At 44.6% G+C, this 17,408-nt stretch overlaps 1 protein-coding gene across 2 annotated transcripts in view; it reads right to left on the bottom strand.

The window, feature by feature from the left end:
* Positions 1 to 148: 148 nt before the first annotated feature.
* The window catches only part of LOC115144998 (formin-binding protein 1-like), a 78,950-nt gene continuing 61,690 nt past the window's right edge, over positions 149 to 17,408 (bottom strand). Inside the window, exons 3-15 of one of the 2 annotated variants that reach the window (XM_065003096.1) lie at positions 14,350 to 14,400; positions 11,427 to 11,574; positions 10,906 to 10,968; positions 10,071 to 10,175; positions 9,823 to 9,951; positions 9,519 to 9,665; positions 7,922 to 8,131; positions 5,843 to 5,952; positions 5,560 to 5,692; positions 5,072 to 5,166; positions 4,507 to 4,694; positions 3,973 to 4,131; positions 149 to 3,177 (exon numbers count right to left, since the gene is read on the bottom strand). In XM_065003096.1, the coding sequence (XP_064859168.1) occupies positions 3,170 to 3,177; positions 3,973 to 4,131; positions 4,507 to 4,694; positions 5,072 to 5,166; positions 5,560 to 5,692; positions 5,843 to 5,952; positions 7,922 to 8,131; positions 9,519 to 9,665; positions 9,823 to 9,951; positions 10,071 to 10,175; positions 10,906 to 10,968; positions 11,427 to 11,574; positions 14,350 to 14,400 (1,546 nt within the window). In that variant the 3' untranslated portion in view covers positions 149 to 3,169. Of the gene's footprint in view, positions 4,132 to 4,506; positions 4,695 to 5,071; positions 5,167 to 5,559; positions 5,693 to 5,842; positions 5,953 to 7,921; positions 8,132 to 9,518; positions 9,666 to 9,822; positions 9,952 to 10,070; positions 10,176 to 10,905; positions 10,969 to 11,426; positions 11,575 to 14,349; positions 14,401 to 17,408 lie in introns of both variants that reach the window. The other variant, XM_029686184.2, reaches the window with a different exon arrangement.

Raw genomic sequence — 17,408 nt, 5'->3', positions numbered from 1 at the left:
ATGTCGTCTCAGTTGGAAATGACCTTTATATTTGAACATGGATCTTATGCGATACAGATTGAATCCAGCCCTGTGTAAATTAGGAGCGAAAACCAGGGAATTTTACAACCCTAATGAAGGCTTCAATAAGATGCTAAATGTTCGTTGGTATGTTCATGTTTGTTTTATTAGAACAATGAGAAAAAACAGATTTTTTTTACCCCCACAAAGTGTCTTGACAACATGAAAAAGTAAAGAGATGTGCACATCAACATGAAGAAATAGAAGTACTGCCATTGATTATTACAATGTGTTAAAATAAGAGTCAACAGTGAGATTATCATATCTATTTTTTGCAATGAAATGAATTTGCTACCATGCCAACTCAGCTAGGTTGGTAGATAACACAATTTGCTCCTTGCCGTGATATCTTAAAGCATATTGTTAGGTTTTTTTGCATAATAATCAGAATTACAGCATAATGGATATGATTTAGCTCACAGTTTTAATCCAAAGTGAAAATCACATTTTTAAATCGCATAACTTTCGCTTAAGGTTGCTAGTGAAAAACCTACAGCATTATCTATCGTCATACTTTGTCACCACTGAAGGCCACTTGCACCAAGGTGCCAAGAATACGGTCGGCACTGTTTTAGGCCATTAGCGAAAAGCGTGTCAAAATCCTACTAATGAAGGATAACCAGACACACACACTGCTGAAATTAATGGGTTAAGGTGCTTCATATTCAAATCAACTACTTACACCATGACAGCTTCTCCTGATTTAGAGATCTACAATGCCATGTTCTAGATATTGGATGATATTGGATTATATTGTAGGGTAGGGTCAATACATATTTGCTGTAAGCTCCAGAAATGTTGAGTCAAGCACCTTCATGCTCTGAAAGCCACTCAAGGGAATTTCACTGAAACGAAAGGGAGGATTCCAACCCCCACTTTCTGATAACACACCTATTAACCAGTTCAACAAGAGAGGAGTGATGATTCAAATGAGAGCATTCATGCAGGCAATGGAATTGACATGATAAACTAAAAATCAACAGGATTTATATAACATGCACTGTTCCATTTGATCTGCATGAGCTTTGTTAGTGCACATTAATCAACGAAGCAGATCGCTCTTAATCAAGACATCCAATGGAAGTACGAACATGGGGTTCTTTAGGAAGTTCAGAGGTACAGTTCAAGTAAGATGAGCATATCATGATATGATAACAATGTCACTTTCACAGCTTTAAGTATTTATTAAGAACTAAAGCACTGCTCGTATAAGCATTTCAAAGTGGGACCATCAAATTTACCACAGAAAAAGTTGTTTTTAATAGCTAATATTATACCCTGCCAAGGGTAAAACGCTGTGTCAGTCTCATAAAAGCTACTTAACTTCTTTGATTAAAGTCCAATCACTCACCATGTCAATTATGCTCATATGCAAATTCAATTCACTTTCAAATCCATTCAATTCAAGAGGGTTAGTATCAAAAGCATTTACATGGCTAGCTACAGTAAATGCCTTTATTTTGTGGTAGTTCTGAACTCTACACCTCCTATAATAACATAGTGGTCACCTTACATTTGTACAAAAGGTAGCATACAGAGTCCATTTCATTCATTCATTTATTCATTGATATTCGATTCAAATGCTACAGGGCAAAAGTGCATCAGTGAAGACCATGTCCCTATTCAGAAGGATGTTCTGACAACAATGCATGGTTACTTTGAGCTAACGGCACGATTCTGAGAAGTGAGTCATTCATCTGATTAAAATCCCTATAAAAAGTCACAATAAAAACACATTCAGAATGAAATAAAAGAGATGTTAACACATACAATTTAGTAATAAAACAAACTACGTATATGCATACACACATTAGTACGCATACATATGTATAATCACATTCACAATTATAATATGCGCTTGAAACAGGAACGGTATGGGAATGCAACACTCTTTCACGTGGAGACCGCACGCAGCAAAGCCCCAAGGATGCTCCTGTGAGACCGAGGAGAAGAGACGCGGCAGGAGTCTGGGTGGGGCGCAGAGGAGCACCACAGCAAGCCACCGTAGACTGTCGGTTGGAGCCCTTGTGTGCGGCAGAGAGTGATGGAAGAGCAATCAGCAGGTCCATCCCCACTCCCAGAGTTAGTATTAAGGCAGAGACTGCAAGGAGATTTGGAGTGTTGTCGTTGAATTGCGGGTGGATGCCCCGTCATTTGTCTCAGCTCAGCCTCCAGGTTTCCTAGCCTGAGCTGCTGTGTGATGACTGGCTGGTGAGGGAGGAGGGCCCTCTGCTGGCATGCTGCCTTTCTCCGGTCTGCAGTGCTGGTGCAGGGTTGAGGAGGAGGGGATGAAGTGGTAGTGTAAGGGCAGGCATGCTGTTTCTAGAGAAGTACTGCTCCTACGCTGATCTGAGTGGCCGTGCCACATGAGATCCTGAACAAGAGCACGACAGAGGTGACGCTCAACACACACAGCACGATGGGAATGTTTCGATTAACACAGAAAGAAAAGAAACGGAGACAAAAGAAACCAAAATCATGGATGAATGAAGGAGACAGACAGGAAGATTAGAAGTGAACCAACGGGCGGCGGGGGCAACCACAGAGTTACATACAAGATGCTGCATTCCTTCCTGTATGACGTAATAACAGTTCATATTACAGACATGCTGAAGCACGTTAAGGTAAGGCGACTGCAGGCGAGTAGCACAGTCAGGCAGACATTCCCAAACAACGGAATGAGAATGTAACAATGCAACAACAAGGCAGGCTGTTAGTGCTGGATGTTGCCTGAAGAGCAGAAATACAACATTAAGAGATGCGTAATAGTGGAGTAGTAGTGTATTCATTGCTTATCTCTCATTATAAAAGATGTTGTGAGTCTAACTATAAGCCCCCTCCCTGGTCCCTGATCTTGCTGGTATGCTGCAGTGGATTGGTTACTCTGTGTTGTGTATAGACAGTTTAGAAGAACACTCCCCTCCTATAGAGGCATAGCTACCACCTCAGGAATCTCCACTGCTATGGAATGATGTTAATGGCCATGGATGTGTGCATGCAAACATGTGACCTGCCAACCCCCTCCCCTCCAAAGTCAAGCCCTGCCTGCCACTAGCTCCACCAGACTCAGCATGTACCCTCCACCAAAGACCTCGCCACACTGCTCCACTCAGGAACCTGCAGTCCAACAGGAGAGAGAGAGAGAGAGAAAGGAGAGGAGTTACTGTATCAACCCCCACCCCTAGGACAGAGACAGATAGCGAACAGTAAGTAGTACACACTGAAGAACCACACCCCTGGGTGTAATATAACCTTGGCCACCAGAGGGCAGCATTGTTGTGACACACACACACATACAAATCAAAGGAAGAGAGAAGAAGTGTACAATTATCTTAAAGGGTAGTATGGTGGTGGGAAATATGAGTCATATAGGCACAAACTAGGCCACTCCTTACCGGGACGTATTACTGCATTCCTGTCTTAATAGGTGGAGCAGAGTACTTAACATACCAGGCTCACAACAGCTGAGTGATAACATATAGACAATACAATGGGTCAAATCTGTATACGTCACTTTTCCTATTTTCCAAATCACTTTGATCCAAAGATCTTAAAACCAGAAGAGCATTTCATCATCTACCTAAAAAAAATACAAAAAAAGATACATGAACTAAAAACAACAAATCACTTTTGAAATATTAAATAAAATAATCAGGCCTAAGGGGTGATGAGTCCCCTTGCCATAGAGCATGATGGCTATGGATATGTCGTCCTACAGACACACATGGCTTAATTAATTGATACTGAGCTCCTAGAGGGTCACGACAATAGCAGGACTGTAGAGTGTTTGTTTGTCCGTGAGCTCACACAGTGAACAAAGAGGACTTGCTGTTCGGACCAGCACTCCCCAGAGGAAGAGGGCTTATAATATGAGTCCATGCAGGTGGTCAGATCAGATGTAGGTGACTGCACCTTTGCTGTTCTTCTCCATGGCGATCTCCACGTAGGACGTGGGCACATAGCCCTCCTCTCCGCTCTGCTTCCTGGCTCGCGTCCAGCCGTCGCCCTTGTCCTCCTCGATGATGTACAGCACGTCGTCCTCCTTCATCAACAGTGTTCCCTCATTCTGACCTGGGGGTCAACAGCACAACACAGACCAGAGACATTCTGTTAGCGCACAGAGAAAGAACCACAACACAGACCAGAGACATTCTATTAGCGCACAGAGAAAGAACCACAACACAGACCAGAGACATTCTGTTAGCGCACAGAGAAAGAACCACAACACAGACCAGAGCGCACAAATAACCACCTTACAGGAATACCACATTACATCATCATTACATCATTAAACATGCCATATTCACATTCATGCAAATGCTAAAAACTGCTCCAGTGTTTGAGTCAATATCGCTAGTTGAAATGCCCAACCCACCACACACAGTGTCACCACACAGTAAGACAGTGAAATGCATAAAGCGCACCACTGGCTCGGCTGTACTATACCATCAAAGGAGTAGAGCGCTTTGCAGTGGCCAAGGACTGGGAGGGGGTCGTCGTTGTCAAATTCATCATCAAACTCGTCTGGCTGGTGGGCCTGTCGGGGGTCTGGCTGGTGGGCCTGTCGGGGGTCTGGCTGGTGAGGGGGGCTGCGGTGCTCCTGGCTGGGGTCATCTGTGTAACTGCCCTCAGGGCTGAGGAGAGGAGGAAGAGAAGAAGAGGGTGGGGAGAAGAGATGGATGAGAGAGTCAGTGCCATCTCAGCCACTCAAGCTGTAGGATTCTGCTCCAGACAGACTGTGACCGAGCGTTCCGAGTCATTTTCCTTTAGAAAAACTATTACGACTCCACCCATGTTAAGCTTTCAAAGACGCAAAGAACAAGGTGTGTCATTCTATTTATATACAGACATCTGGTGAACCTGTTAGATTGGATTTGTTAAATTTACGCTATGGCCCAGGGGAACATGTTACTTTCACCACAATAACTCTACTATGTTACTACTATTAATACTTATTCTAGTCTACAATCTATTACTACCACATAAACAACGTGTTTCTGTGCCCTCTGACCTCTCTCTGCCATGGGGTGTGTGATGGTTGACGTCGGCACTGGGTCTTCGATCTCCTCTGGTGCTCACCTTCCCCTCCACCTCTGACAGCCAGCTCTGTGTGTGTGAGGGAGACAGAGAGAGACATAGAGAGAGACAAAGAGAGCGAGAGAAAAGGACATTAAGAGGTAGACAGTCAAAACATTCATATTGCTGTTAATACCCCCACGATGGATACACTCATTCTTATCCTGGATAGGCCATTGTTCAACCAGTCTTTCAATATAGTGTGGTAGATGTAACCCTCGGACTCTCAAAGAACTCCTATCCTGTTCTACTCAGTGTTCTGTTGGCAAAGGGAAGCCGTGCATATAGTCATCCCCCAGAGGGGGCTAACTCGGCACAGGAAACCGTCGCCCAGTCACTATTTCTCCAGATGTACTGTGATGCCTTTCTTCCGCTCTCCTTCACCCATTCCTTCCTTCAGGGCTCTTGGCTGGGGAGGCTTACCTCATTCTTGTGGATCTCGGAGCGCAGTTTCTCCATGTTGCACATGGTCTCAGAGATCTTGGGCTGGAGGCTCTGTGGGTCGCCCATCTGAGGGTTCTTCTCATACACATCCTTCATCTTGTTCAGTGCATCTCTTCACAAACATACACGCAGTCACAATGTGAACACATAGTAACATAAAGAATTTAACAAATGACACTGACATGCCAATGAAATTCTAATGAAATGTGGACAGTATAAGAGAGACACAGATCAGTGTTAAAGTAAGTCTTCCCTGGCCTACCTTTGGTCCACCTCTTTCTGTAGTTCTTTGCTGAGCTCGTCGATCCGAGCCTGCAGCCTCTTGCGTCTCTGTTCGGGAGGCAGATGGCTGAAGTCCTCCAGTGACGGAGCCTGAAATCGCATCAGGACACTATCCAGTTACAATGACACAGTCACTCGTGGTCTCTAGAGACCTTCTCACAGCAAGAACCTACGAGAACTATACTAGTAGAGACCAGAGAACGAGTAGGTTGGAGAGCCTCACTCTAGAACGGCTCGTGACACTAGACCTGTGCTATAGAACTCCACAAGGTGAGACACGTAGAGCTAACTACTGCAGACCGGACCTCACATCAGTGACTCACCTTCACTGACCACTGGGCAGGTTTGGGTTACAATAGAAGAAAAAGCAAAAGATGGAACGGTTATCAAAACGTAGGTTGTCACGGTAACAGCATCACAAGGGTGTGACTATGGAAGGAGAGTCAAGAGGTTGTCGGGGTTTACCCACAGCTGTCAAGAACAAAGATGGACAGAATCTGATGAGCCCTATTAGTGTGTCAATCTGGGTGAAGTTATATTTATGTAATCTGTTATTATATTTCAATAATTGAACTTATTGAATCTTAACACTACATAGAATGTGGCGTATCATGTATTGGAAAGGCTATCCTCCTAGGAGAATACACTGTTCTCAAGATATCCTTTTAATTCCACTAAAAACAAGTTGACATCTTAAAAGCCCTCTTTAGATGACGCGATGCCATTTGAAGCAGGAAGAAGGTTGTTTCCAGGAAGTCTGTCTCCATACTGCAGACAACCATGAGTCACCTCATACATTAAGGAAATCAAACTAGATCCTTCAGCCAGAAACCAAATGGGACACATAGGGGTGACACACAATCAATGGTCTGGCACAGTAATACCACTGTGTGACATTCATTAGACTGTTTAGCCGTCATACAGTATATTGGCTGGCTCATGACGTGGTCCAGTTGATCTTCATGTCATTTCGACATACCACCGTAACCTCTCCTTATCCAAATACCACCTACAGCTACAGTATCACTTCCTACACGTCACACAACACTCTCTACAATGGCCCTCCTGTGATTTCAACACCCCCCCCCTGTTCCTAACTAGAGAATAACTAACTGGATCAAAACCAGAGAGACAGAAGAGAGGGAGGTGAGAAGGGAGAGAGAGAGAGAAGAGACTTAAATCACTGCAAACCCAAACACACTGACATGCTCTTCATCTTACCCCTCGTTTAAGACCCCTGAAAGAGGCTATCCTGGGTTTGACCGTTCTCAGTTCAGACAGACAGAAAGCTATGGGGTCAGTAGCAAATTTAGGAGCCTGACAGTGGCTGGCGGTAGCCAGGTCGGGGCGGTGGGGAGCAGGGGGAGGAGAGGAGGGGGGAGACTGGGACGACAAAAAAGGAGTGATCAACCTGAAAACTTTTAGAACTAGTAACATAATTGTAACGATGGAACATAAAGTCATGGTGTTGTGAGACAGAGGTAAAACAAATAAAAAAGAGGTTATCCAACGTATTGTCCCACAAAACAAATCTCAACAGGAGAAACACCAGTTAAGGAAGATCATGCAATATGAAATCTGAGAGACCTTCGGGTGAGAAACCAGAATGGACATAAGACAAGAGCAGGCAAATCAAAGTCAATATGAGCACCAACACCCCTTGTAAGTCATTTGAAAATGGTTAGCTACTCTCACACAAACCTACAAAAAGTTATAGATTAACAGACGGTATTGCCTTTGGTAGGTCAAAGTGTAGTGATTTATGTAATGAGATAGAAAATGCTAGATTCAGGTGACTGTTATAAAAAGACAGCTACCGTAAGGTATAAACCTACCAGTGGACTCTGTTACAAGAAAAAAACAGACAAAAATCAGTGAGTGGGCATGCATGCATGCATGCATACATACATACATACATACATACATACATACATACATACATACATACATACATACATACATACATACATACATACATACATACATACATACATACAAGTTGTTCACTATTGAAACAGCGAGCAAAGGTCTTGATAGCAGGTGATGATGAATCTCTCACCTTGGGCTTTTTCCCAAAGAGCCACAGTTTGTTCTTGGCCACCTTGCTAATCGAGTGTTTGGGGTCTGGCTTGACCACCCCCTCGTTCTTGGGGGTGCTGATGGTGTTGTCTGAGCCCGTCCGGGAAAGGTTCTGACTGTAGTCCTCAAATGGGAAGTCCCCCGGAGGCTCAAAGCCTGACTTAAACGACTCCACTACAATCGCTGAGTCCTGACAGAGAGACAAAAAAAAAAGACCGTGTGAGACTAAGATATAGTGAAGAACAAACATTACAGACTGACATTTCTTTAAAATGATGTTTTCTGGGACACCATGACCTGAGTGCAGAGTACAGCTCAGCCCCTGGTGGAAACCACTGTGCAGCATGCGCTGTGTGCATACAGAACAATCAAAGGAAAACATGGCCCACTGAGTGGGAGCAGCTCTGCTCAGCTGGCTGGATGTAGAACCAGCCAGGCTGTATGTAGGCCCGTGGGTGGGAAGGAGAGGGGAGGCTCTGTCTGCCGGGGCCAGCCAGCAACACAAACACTGGAGGAGACAGAGGATGGAGACTAGGCAGAGGCTGACTGATACACCACAGCTAGCATGCTAGCAGATGCCCATAGACTTCTAGTCATTGCGCTAGTTGGCATTGGCTCGCGAAACTACCTCGAACCTCCTTTATACTGGACACAGAGACATAAAAACGGTATCTACGAGTTCATCTGACTCTGGGGAAGTAGACAAAGGGCCTCATTGGTAAAATCCCAAAGTATCCATATAACACTAGAACCGCATGGCCTTTCAGCATCCGCTAGAGAACGTTGCCGGGCGTTCCTATAGCATACGCATCAGATGCATATGCTCAAACACAAGCTTCAAAGTTTGATAAACAGTGCATAAACAACTGTAAATTATAAATTGCATGAAGAAATATTAGTGGAAATATATCCATGTAAAAACATAACAATAGTTATTATTGGGCTCCTGAGTGGCGCAGCAGTCTAAAACGGCAGAGGCTTCCCTACAGACCCTGGTTCAATTCCAGGCTGTATCATTCAGTTAGGCCTAATTGAAATTCAATTGTGAAGTAAAGTGCACAATTATCGCCCATTCATCCATGTCATTCATTCAGTGAGGAGACACACACATTAGCGCCTGGCTGGGTACCAACGTCCTACAGCACAAGTTGGTGAAAATCTTCAATACTTTTAAAACATTTGTGAGTTCAAACTTCTGAAAAATGAGCAATGTAAAAATATAAACATTTAAGGAAAAGTCAAAGAAAGAACAAGAAGTTGCATTTTGTTTTGGCAGATTTTTTTATTTATTTACAAAATGAAAGTGTCAGTGTCCGTCGACCTATGGCGGTTCCAGTGTTTAGAGAGGCATTGCCTCACCGCTGGCCTGGCTGGTGGGTGGATGACTAACTACTGATCCTACTCCACCCATGAGCTGCCTCCGCTCCGTGCTAGAGTCACCATGCTAAAGCAAAGTCTTGTGTACACCCTTCTTCAAACTATAGAGCACCGTCATATATGCTCATGCTATAAGGGAATCATGCTACTGTGTAGGCCACCATAGCATCATAACATAGGGCACCATGCTCCAGACCCACCTTGCGTTGGTCCACAGCCTTGGCAGCAGTCACCATGCCCTCCAGACACTTGGAGATGATGGGGACGACTCTGCGCTCCACTTCGGCAAAGCTCTGGTACGTCTCTCCCAGCTTCACTGTCCGCCTCTCGTCCATGTCCTGCAGGTTCTGGAGAGGTCGGGAACACACACACACACACACACCCCGTGACCTCTGACCTTTTGGTGTCCTGTGAGCCAATCACAGCTCAGATTTCCATCTCTCCGGCCAATGCGGGATGAGACAGAAGTTGGAGCCTGGAGGAGAATGGCTGGCCGTGGCTTACCTTGAATATCTGTGGAATGGCCACATTGAAATGTTTCCACTGTTCCCCGTTAAAGTTCTGCAGCTGAGCGGCGTACTCGTTCTTACTCTCGTCTGCCGAGTGTGTGCGCAGGTACAACTGGGACTTTGCCTGCAGTGGACAAGATGGAAAATTCAGGACCACTCCAATACACACAGCAAATGACATCCTCCGATGTGTATGGGTGTAGGTAGTTTACATGTCAAGGCTCAAGCCAGGTCAGGACTTACCTTTTCTACCTCTGACTTGGTGGCGTTGATGTCGTTGTCTAACCTGTCGTAGCTGATCTGTGATTTCTCTGCCTCCTTGCACTCCCGCTCAAACTTCTTCTTGCTCTAAGAAAGTCAAATAGGAGACAGATTATTCGTCAAGACATATTGAACTCTTCTCTAAACCAGGAGTCAATCCTGCCTTGTAATGAATGCAAGCCTCTACCATTTCTACAGGACATAGATAGGAGAGCAAAACAGAGCAGAAACACTTTATTGTGGTTAAACAGGCAGCAGAGCAAACGAAAAACCTCTAAATAAATGTATGCTTTCCTCCTGCTAAAAAATCTGTGCTGCAACAAAGAGGAATACCTAAGGCATTACAACACTGACATTCGCAATGTGAGATTCAACTGTTGCTGGCTGCAATCGCACAAGCCCTAAAAGCAACAAAAATAATTCAGCCTTTGACAATGTGACACACAGGCAAACTGGAAAGGCATGAAATGCAGGAATACTTCTCTCATCAGTGTGTGTATGTTTGTGTGTGTGTGCCGATGTGTTCTTTTATGTATGCATCTTCCAGTGTGTGTGTATGCACTCCTTTAAGTGTGTATGTGTGTGTGTGTGCGCGCAGAGGTAAGTGGAGATCCTCTTGGCCCTCTCTCACAGGCGGCCCAGCAGGACTGGGCGTCTGGCTGTCGGCAGAGGGGAGCAGGTCCCTGCTGGAGGTCCACGTGTCACACAGGCCTTCTTCCCTGCGAGGGGCCTTCCCTGTCCTCTCCGTGCCCTGTGCCACGTGGCCCTCCCTCCCTCCATCCATCCATCTCTTCCCTGCCTCCTCTCACACACTCACATTGTCCATATGTTTCCAACACTGGTCCAGATACTGCTGGGCCTTCCTGCCCTCCTGAAGGTGCTGTGGAGTCAAAACACACAACTCAACACACAGATGTACCATCTTAATTTGACTAGTTTCTCACAGCGGGAAAATAATCCTGCAGCAATAGGAAATGTTCATTATTATGTGGATTCTAATTAAATGGACATTTTTGTGTAGGGTTTGATACATTTAGCTAGGATAAATCAAGGTTGACATTTTAAAGTGGAAATAAACTTTAGAAGCCTTTTTAAAACCTTGAATACACTACAATTTGCATTTGTGATGGAACAGAGTAAATAGGCATTTTAACGTCAGATTCAGTGGAATGCGGTTTTATCCAATCAGCATTCAGGATTAGACCCACCCGTTATATAAATTAAGATAGTGCACCTGTATGAACAAGAGTATCTACTATACACAACATAACACTGTACATAATGAAGCCTGCAATACGAACATCCAGGGATTATTGTCCTACTGGTAAAGCCACTCACGTGTTTCCTCTCTGACTTGAGGTCCTGTGAATACCTCATCAGCTCTCCGTACACATTGTGTCCCATCTCCTCGGCCACTACCTCCCTCTGCCCCGCGTAGTCATTCAGCTCATTCAGGATGGAGTAGAAGGACATGCACGACGAGAACCTGAACACACAGGACAGGTTACTCAGCACAACAAACAAGGATATTAGCAAGTACACTTTTAGAAATGAATTTGTGAGGATAGAGAGAAAGACCGATCAGATGGCAGTGGTTATGGACAGATCTATAATATGGTTGGTCCTATGCTGGACCTAGGCTCTGATTAAAAAGAGAGACCGGCTCCCCCTCTGTATTACACAGAGAGTATGAGCCCCCCCCCCACACACACGCAGTGGAATAAAGTACTTAAGTAGTACTTCAAAGTTTTTTTACTTAAGTACTTTTTGGGGGTATCTGTACTTTACTATTTATATTTCTGACTACTTTTACTTCACAACATTCCTTAAAAGATTGTAGGGAGTAAAAAGTACATTTTCCCTGACACCCAAAAGTACTCGTTACATTTTGAATGCATAGCAGAACTGGAAAATTGACAAATTCACTCACTTATAAAGAGAACATCCCTGGTTTATCCCTACTTCCTCTGATCTAGCGGACTCACTACACACACATGATTCGAGTATAAATTACATCTGAATGTGGTAGAGTGCCCCCTGGTTATGCGTAAATAAAATAAAATAAACAAGAAAATGGTGACATCTGGTTTGCTTAATATAAGGAATTGGAAATGCTTTATACTTTTAAATTCTATATTTTAGCAATAACATTTACTTTTGACAGACTTTTACTCAAGTAGAATTTTACTGGGTGACTTTTACTTAGTAATTTTCCATTACGGTATTTTACTTTTACTTTTAAAATTGTGTACTATTTCCAACACTGCACACACGCATCCACTGAGGAAGGACCAAGGAAGGAGGGATAGGGACATAAACTCAGCAAAAAAAGAAAACGTCCTCTCACTGTCAACTGCGTTTATTTCCAGCAAACTTAACATGTGTAAATAGTTGTATGAACATAAGATTCAACAACTGAGACATAAACTGAACAAGTTCCACAGACATGTGACTAACAGAAATTGAATAATGTGTCCATGAACAAAGGGGGGGATAAAAATCAAATGTAAGCCAGTATCTGGTGTGGCCAACAGCTGCATTAAGTACTGCAGTGCATCTCCTCCACGTGGACTGCACCATTTTAGCCAGTTCTTGCAGTGAGATGTTACCCCACTCTTCCACCAAGGCACCTGCAAGTTCCCAGACATTTCTGGGGGGAATGGCCCTAGCCCTCACCCTCCGATCCAACAGGTCCCAGAGGTGCTCAATGGTATTGAGATCTGGGCTCTTCGCTGGCCATGGCAGAACACTGACATTCCTGCAGGATATCACGCACAGAGTGAGCAGTATGGCTGTTGGCATTGTCATGCTAGAGGGTCATGTCAGGATGAGCCTGCAGGAAGGGTAACCACATGAGGGAGGAGGAAGTCTTCCCTGTAACGCACAGCGTTGAGATTGCCTGCAATGACAACAAGCTCAGTCAGATGATGCTATGACACACCGCCCCAGACCATGACGGACCCCCCACCTCCAAATCGATCCCGCTCCAGAGTACAGGCCTCGCTGTAACGCTTATTCCTTTGACGATAAATACGAATCTGACCGTCCCCCCGTGACACTGGGTTTGTGCCCATGGGAAACGTTGTTACCGATGATGTAAGGCAGGTCCTCACCAGACAATAGATCTACAAGACCTCAGTCCAGCCTCTCTCAGCCTATTGCGGACAGTCTGAGCACTGATGGAGGAATTGTGCATTCCTGGTGTAATTCCGGCAGTTGTTGTTGCCATCCTGTACCTGTCCCGCAGGTGTGATGTTCGGATGTACCGATCCTGTGCAGGTGTTGTTACACATGGTCTGCCACTGCGAGGATGATCAGCTGTCCATCCTCAATTTCCGTCCTCAATTTGGCGTCTCACAATTTATTGCCCTGGCCACATCTGCAGTCCTCATGCCTCCTTGCAGCATGCCTAAGGCACGTTCACGCAGATGAGCAGGGACCCTAGGCATCTTCCTTTTGGTGTTTTTTAGAGTCAGTAGAAAGGCCTGTTTAGTGTCCTAAGTTTTCATAACTGTGACCTTAATTGCCTACCGTCTGTAAGCTGTTAGTGTCTTATCGACCGTTCCACAGGTGGATGTTCATTAATTGTTTATGGTTCATTGAACAAGCATGGGAAACAGTGTTTAAACCATTTACAATGAAGATCTGTGAAGTTATTTGGATTTTTACGATTTATCTTTGAAATACATGGTCCTGAAAAAGGGACGTTTATGTTATGCATACTTTAGAGGGCCTCCTTCACTCCCTCCCTCGTCCTCTCCCTGTCCTGTTACAGCACCAGTGTAAGCACACAGGGCCAAATGATGTAGGGATAATTTAATTAATTAGGGGAAGAGTTTCAGAGAATTCAGAGGGTGGTGTCCCAAATATCAGTGCTGTGAGGCTGAGGCTAACGGGAGCACTCCCTCCTTCCCTCAGTCTCTCCCTCCCTCCTTCCCTCAGTCTCTCCCTCCCTCAGTCTCTCCCTCCTTCCCTCAGTCTCTCCCTCACTCACAGACCTTTGATATCATTCCTGTGCGATAGCAGCCAATAATGTCTACGTCAGAGTCAGATATCCTACACAGCTGTAGGACTTGCTAACTCTTGCTGACTTGTTACTCTATTCTATGGAAGCAATTAAACATTTAAAAAGTGTTGTGTTGCCATGGCAGTCTGTGTTTGTGGTGACCGGTCTAGTGGAAAGGCCCAGTGTGTGTGGCATAAAGCTGATACCGTTCACAGGTTGTTTACCATTTAATACAAATGGGTCTAATCTACTCACCTAGGTTCATCATCTTTGGAGCGCTTGGGACAGTACTTCTTAACCAGGTTCCTGTGAGGAGAGAGGATACATATGGTCAGAGACAGATAAGAGTGAGACAGACAGAACAGACAGCTGCCTTTTTTACTCCCCAAGACAGGAGCACATTAACCAAAATTACAGCTCTTTCTTTATTTCAGTATTTCCTTCTGTATGTGAATATGATAAAATGATTGGCTGAGATAGCTCAGTTTCTCGCATTCAGACGCTCCTCAGAGAGAGACTAGATAAAAGTAGGTCAGACCGACACAGATAACCTGGTACTGTGTGATATTCCTGCACTCTCCTCGGTTGTTCCCTACAGAACACATGCAGGAGGAGCAACACAAAAGACATGGTTGTCTTTGATAAAGTAGTCCCTCTGGAGAGGGGCTTCTGTAGTGTGGGGCTGTGCTGTGGTGCTCTTCAGGCATGCAGTGCTCAGGTTCCACTCGCTCTTTAGGGATGAATAGAGGAGGAATACAGAGAGGTTTTCAGAACTTGCCGCCGCCCTGCCCCCTCCTCCAATCAGTCCCCACTGAGACCAACTAATGAAGGGGCTTACACCAAACAGCACTCTGTTTCCCAGTCCTGGGAGGCAGGGGAGTGGCTACACACACACACACAGTCCAGGGAGTCAGAGACTGGGAAGAAATACGTCCACAGAAACGGTAGAGAGAAGGAGTGCTGAAAATGGTAGCAGCGTGAAGCCGATCAGCATGAGGGCGAAATCACGAAGCTCTTCTTCAGCCCATGATTCATAGCTGGATATTCACTGGGTTACACACGCCGTGACTAAACATTCCCAGTTTAGTCGTCATTCAGACGCATCTCTTTAAAATAAAATAATCCTCAGCATATTGGTGCTGTAACTAGGCAACACCCAAAGGAGGAGGAGGAGGGGGGGTAGAGCCTGGTGGGGGTGCAGAGGCCACAGCTGGAGTTTCTACGTTACGACCACAGCTCCAGGGATGACCACCGCTCCATGGGGACTGCACTGTTTCTAAATCATACTAACACAGATACTTACGGCAGGTTGCATTTTACGTGGGCTAGAATGTACCTATATGCATCTGATCAGTGCGGGATCACCTATGGTTTACCAACCTAGCCTACATCTTCCTCATCTTGTCAAACCAGTGGTCTCACTCCAACTCAATAACTCGTCGTTTTAGAACTCTTTGTTGTTTTTTTCCCTCCTTGGTAGATTTGCTCCAAAGGTGATAACATGGTTGTCAGGGAGGATCCAGCCTTGAGGGTGCAATCCAACAGCGTATAAATGGGTTTACATCTGTAACAAACTCCAGCGTTCCCATTGGAGGGGATCTGCCTACTCCTCTACTGTCTAGAGACTGGCCAGTAGCCACCTCCTAGATATCTATTATATTGATTTGTGGATCTCCAAAAATCTATTAATGGCAGCACAACCATGTCAGATTGGGCTGAGTTGGCCCTATTGTTCAGGCTGAGTGGACACTTTTAGATACTCGTCAAATCACATCATTTGATAATTATCCTAGTCATTATTTCAGTACCGGTAATTCTACATTGATATTAGATGATTAGCATATTGAAGGTTAATATACAGTACTATTGCATCCATGTCTAATATACAGTGGGGCAAAAAAGTATTTAGTCAGCCACCAATTGTGCAAGTTCTCACACTTAAAAAGATGAGAGGCCTGTAATTTTCATAGGTACACTTCAACTATGACAGACAAAATGAGAAAAAAAAATCCAGAAAATCATACTGTAGGAATTTTAATTCATTCATTTGCAAATTATGGTGGAAAATAAGTATTTGGTCAATAACAAAAGTTTCTCAATACTTTGTTATATTACCCTTTGTTGGCAATGACAGAGGTCAAACGTTTTCTGTAAGTCTTCACAAGGTTTTCACACACTGTTCCTGGTATTTTGGCCCATTCCTCCATGCAGATCTCCTCTAGAGCAGTGACGTTTTGGGGCTGTTGCTGGGCAACACAGACTTTCAACTCCCTCCAAAGATTTTCTATGGGGATAAGATCTGGAGACTGGCTAGGCCACTCCAGGACCTTGAAATGCTTCTTACGAAGCCACTTCTTCGTTGCCCGGGCGGTGTGTTTGGGATCATTGTCGTGCTGAAAGACCCAGCCACTTCAATACCCTTGCTGATGGAAGGAGGTTTTCACTCAAAATCTCACGATACATGGCCCTATTCATTCTTTCCTTTACACGGATCAGTATAATTGGTTTCATCTGACCATATGACATTCTCCCAATCTTCTTCTGGATCATCCAAATGCTCTCTAGCAAACTTCAGACGGGCCTGGACATGTACTGGCTTAAGCAGGGGGACAAGTCTGGCACTGCAGGATTTAAGTCCCTGGCGGCGTAGTGTGTTACTGATGGTAGGCTTTGTTACTTTGGTCCCAGCTCTCTGCAGGTCATTCACTAGGTCACCCGTGTGGTTCTGGGATTTTTGCTCACTGTTGATCATTTTGTGATCATTTTGACCCCACGGGGTGAGATCTTGCGTGGAGCCCCAGATCGAGAGAGATTATCAGTGGTCTTGTATGTCTTCCATTTCCTAATAATTGCTCCCACACTTGATTTCTTCAAACCAAGCTTCTTACCTATTGCAGATTGTCTTCCCAGCCTGGTGCAGGTCTACAATTTTGTTTCTGGTGTCCTTTGACAGCTCTTTGGTCTTGGCCATAGTGGAGTTTGGAGTGTGACTGTTTGAGGTTGTGGACAGGTGTCTTTTATACTGATAACAAGTTCAAACAGGTGCCATTAATACAGGTAACGAGTAGAGGACAGAGGAGCCTCTTAAAGAAGAAGTTACAGGTCTGTGAGAGCCAGAAATCTTGCTTGTTTGTAGGTGACCAAATACTTATTTTCCACCATAATTTGCAAATAAATTAATTTAAAAATCCTACAATGTGATTTTCTGGATTTTTTTTCTCATTTTGTCTGTCATAGTTGAAGTGTACCTATGATGAAAATTACAGGCCTCTCTCATATTTTTAAGTGGGAGAACTTGCACAATTGGTGGCTGA

Source organism: Oncorhynchus nerka, linkage group LG17, assembly GCF_034236695.1.
Source record: "Oncorhynchus nerka isolate Pitt River linkage group LG17, Oner_Uvic_2.0, whole genome shotgun sequence".
Classification (NCBI taxonomy): domain Eukaryota; kingdom Metazoa; phylum Chordata; class Actinopteri; order Salmoniformes; family Salmonidae; genus Oncorhynchus; species Oncorhynchus nerka.
This window is presented reverse-complemented; position numbering and strand designations above follow the sequence as displayed.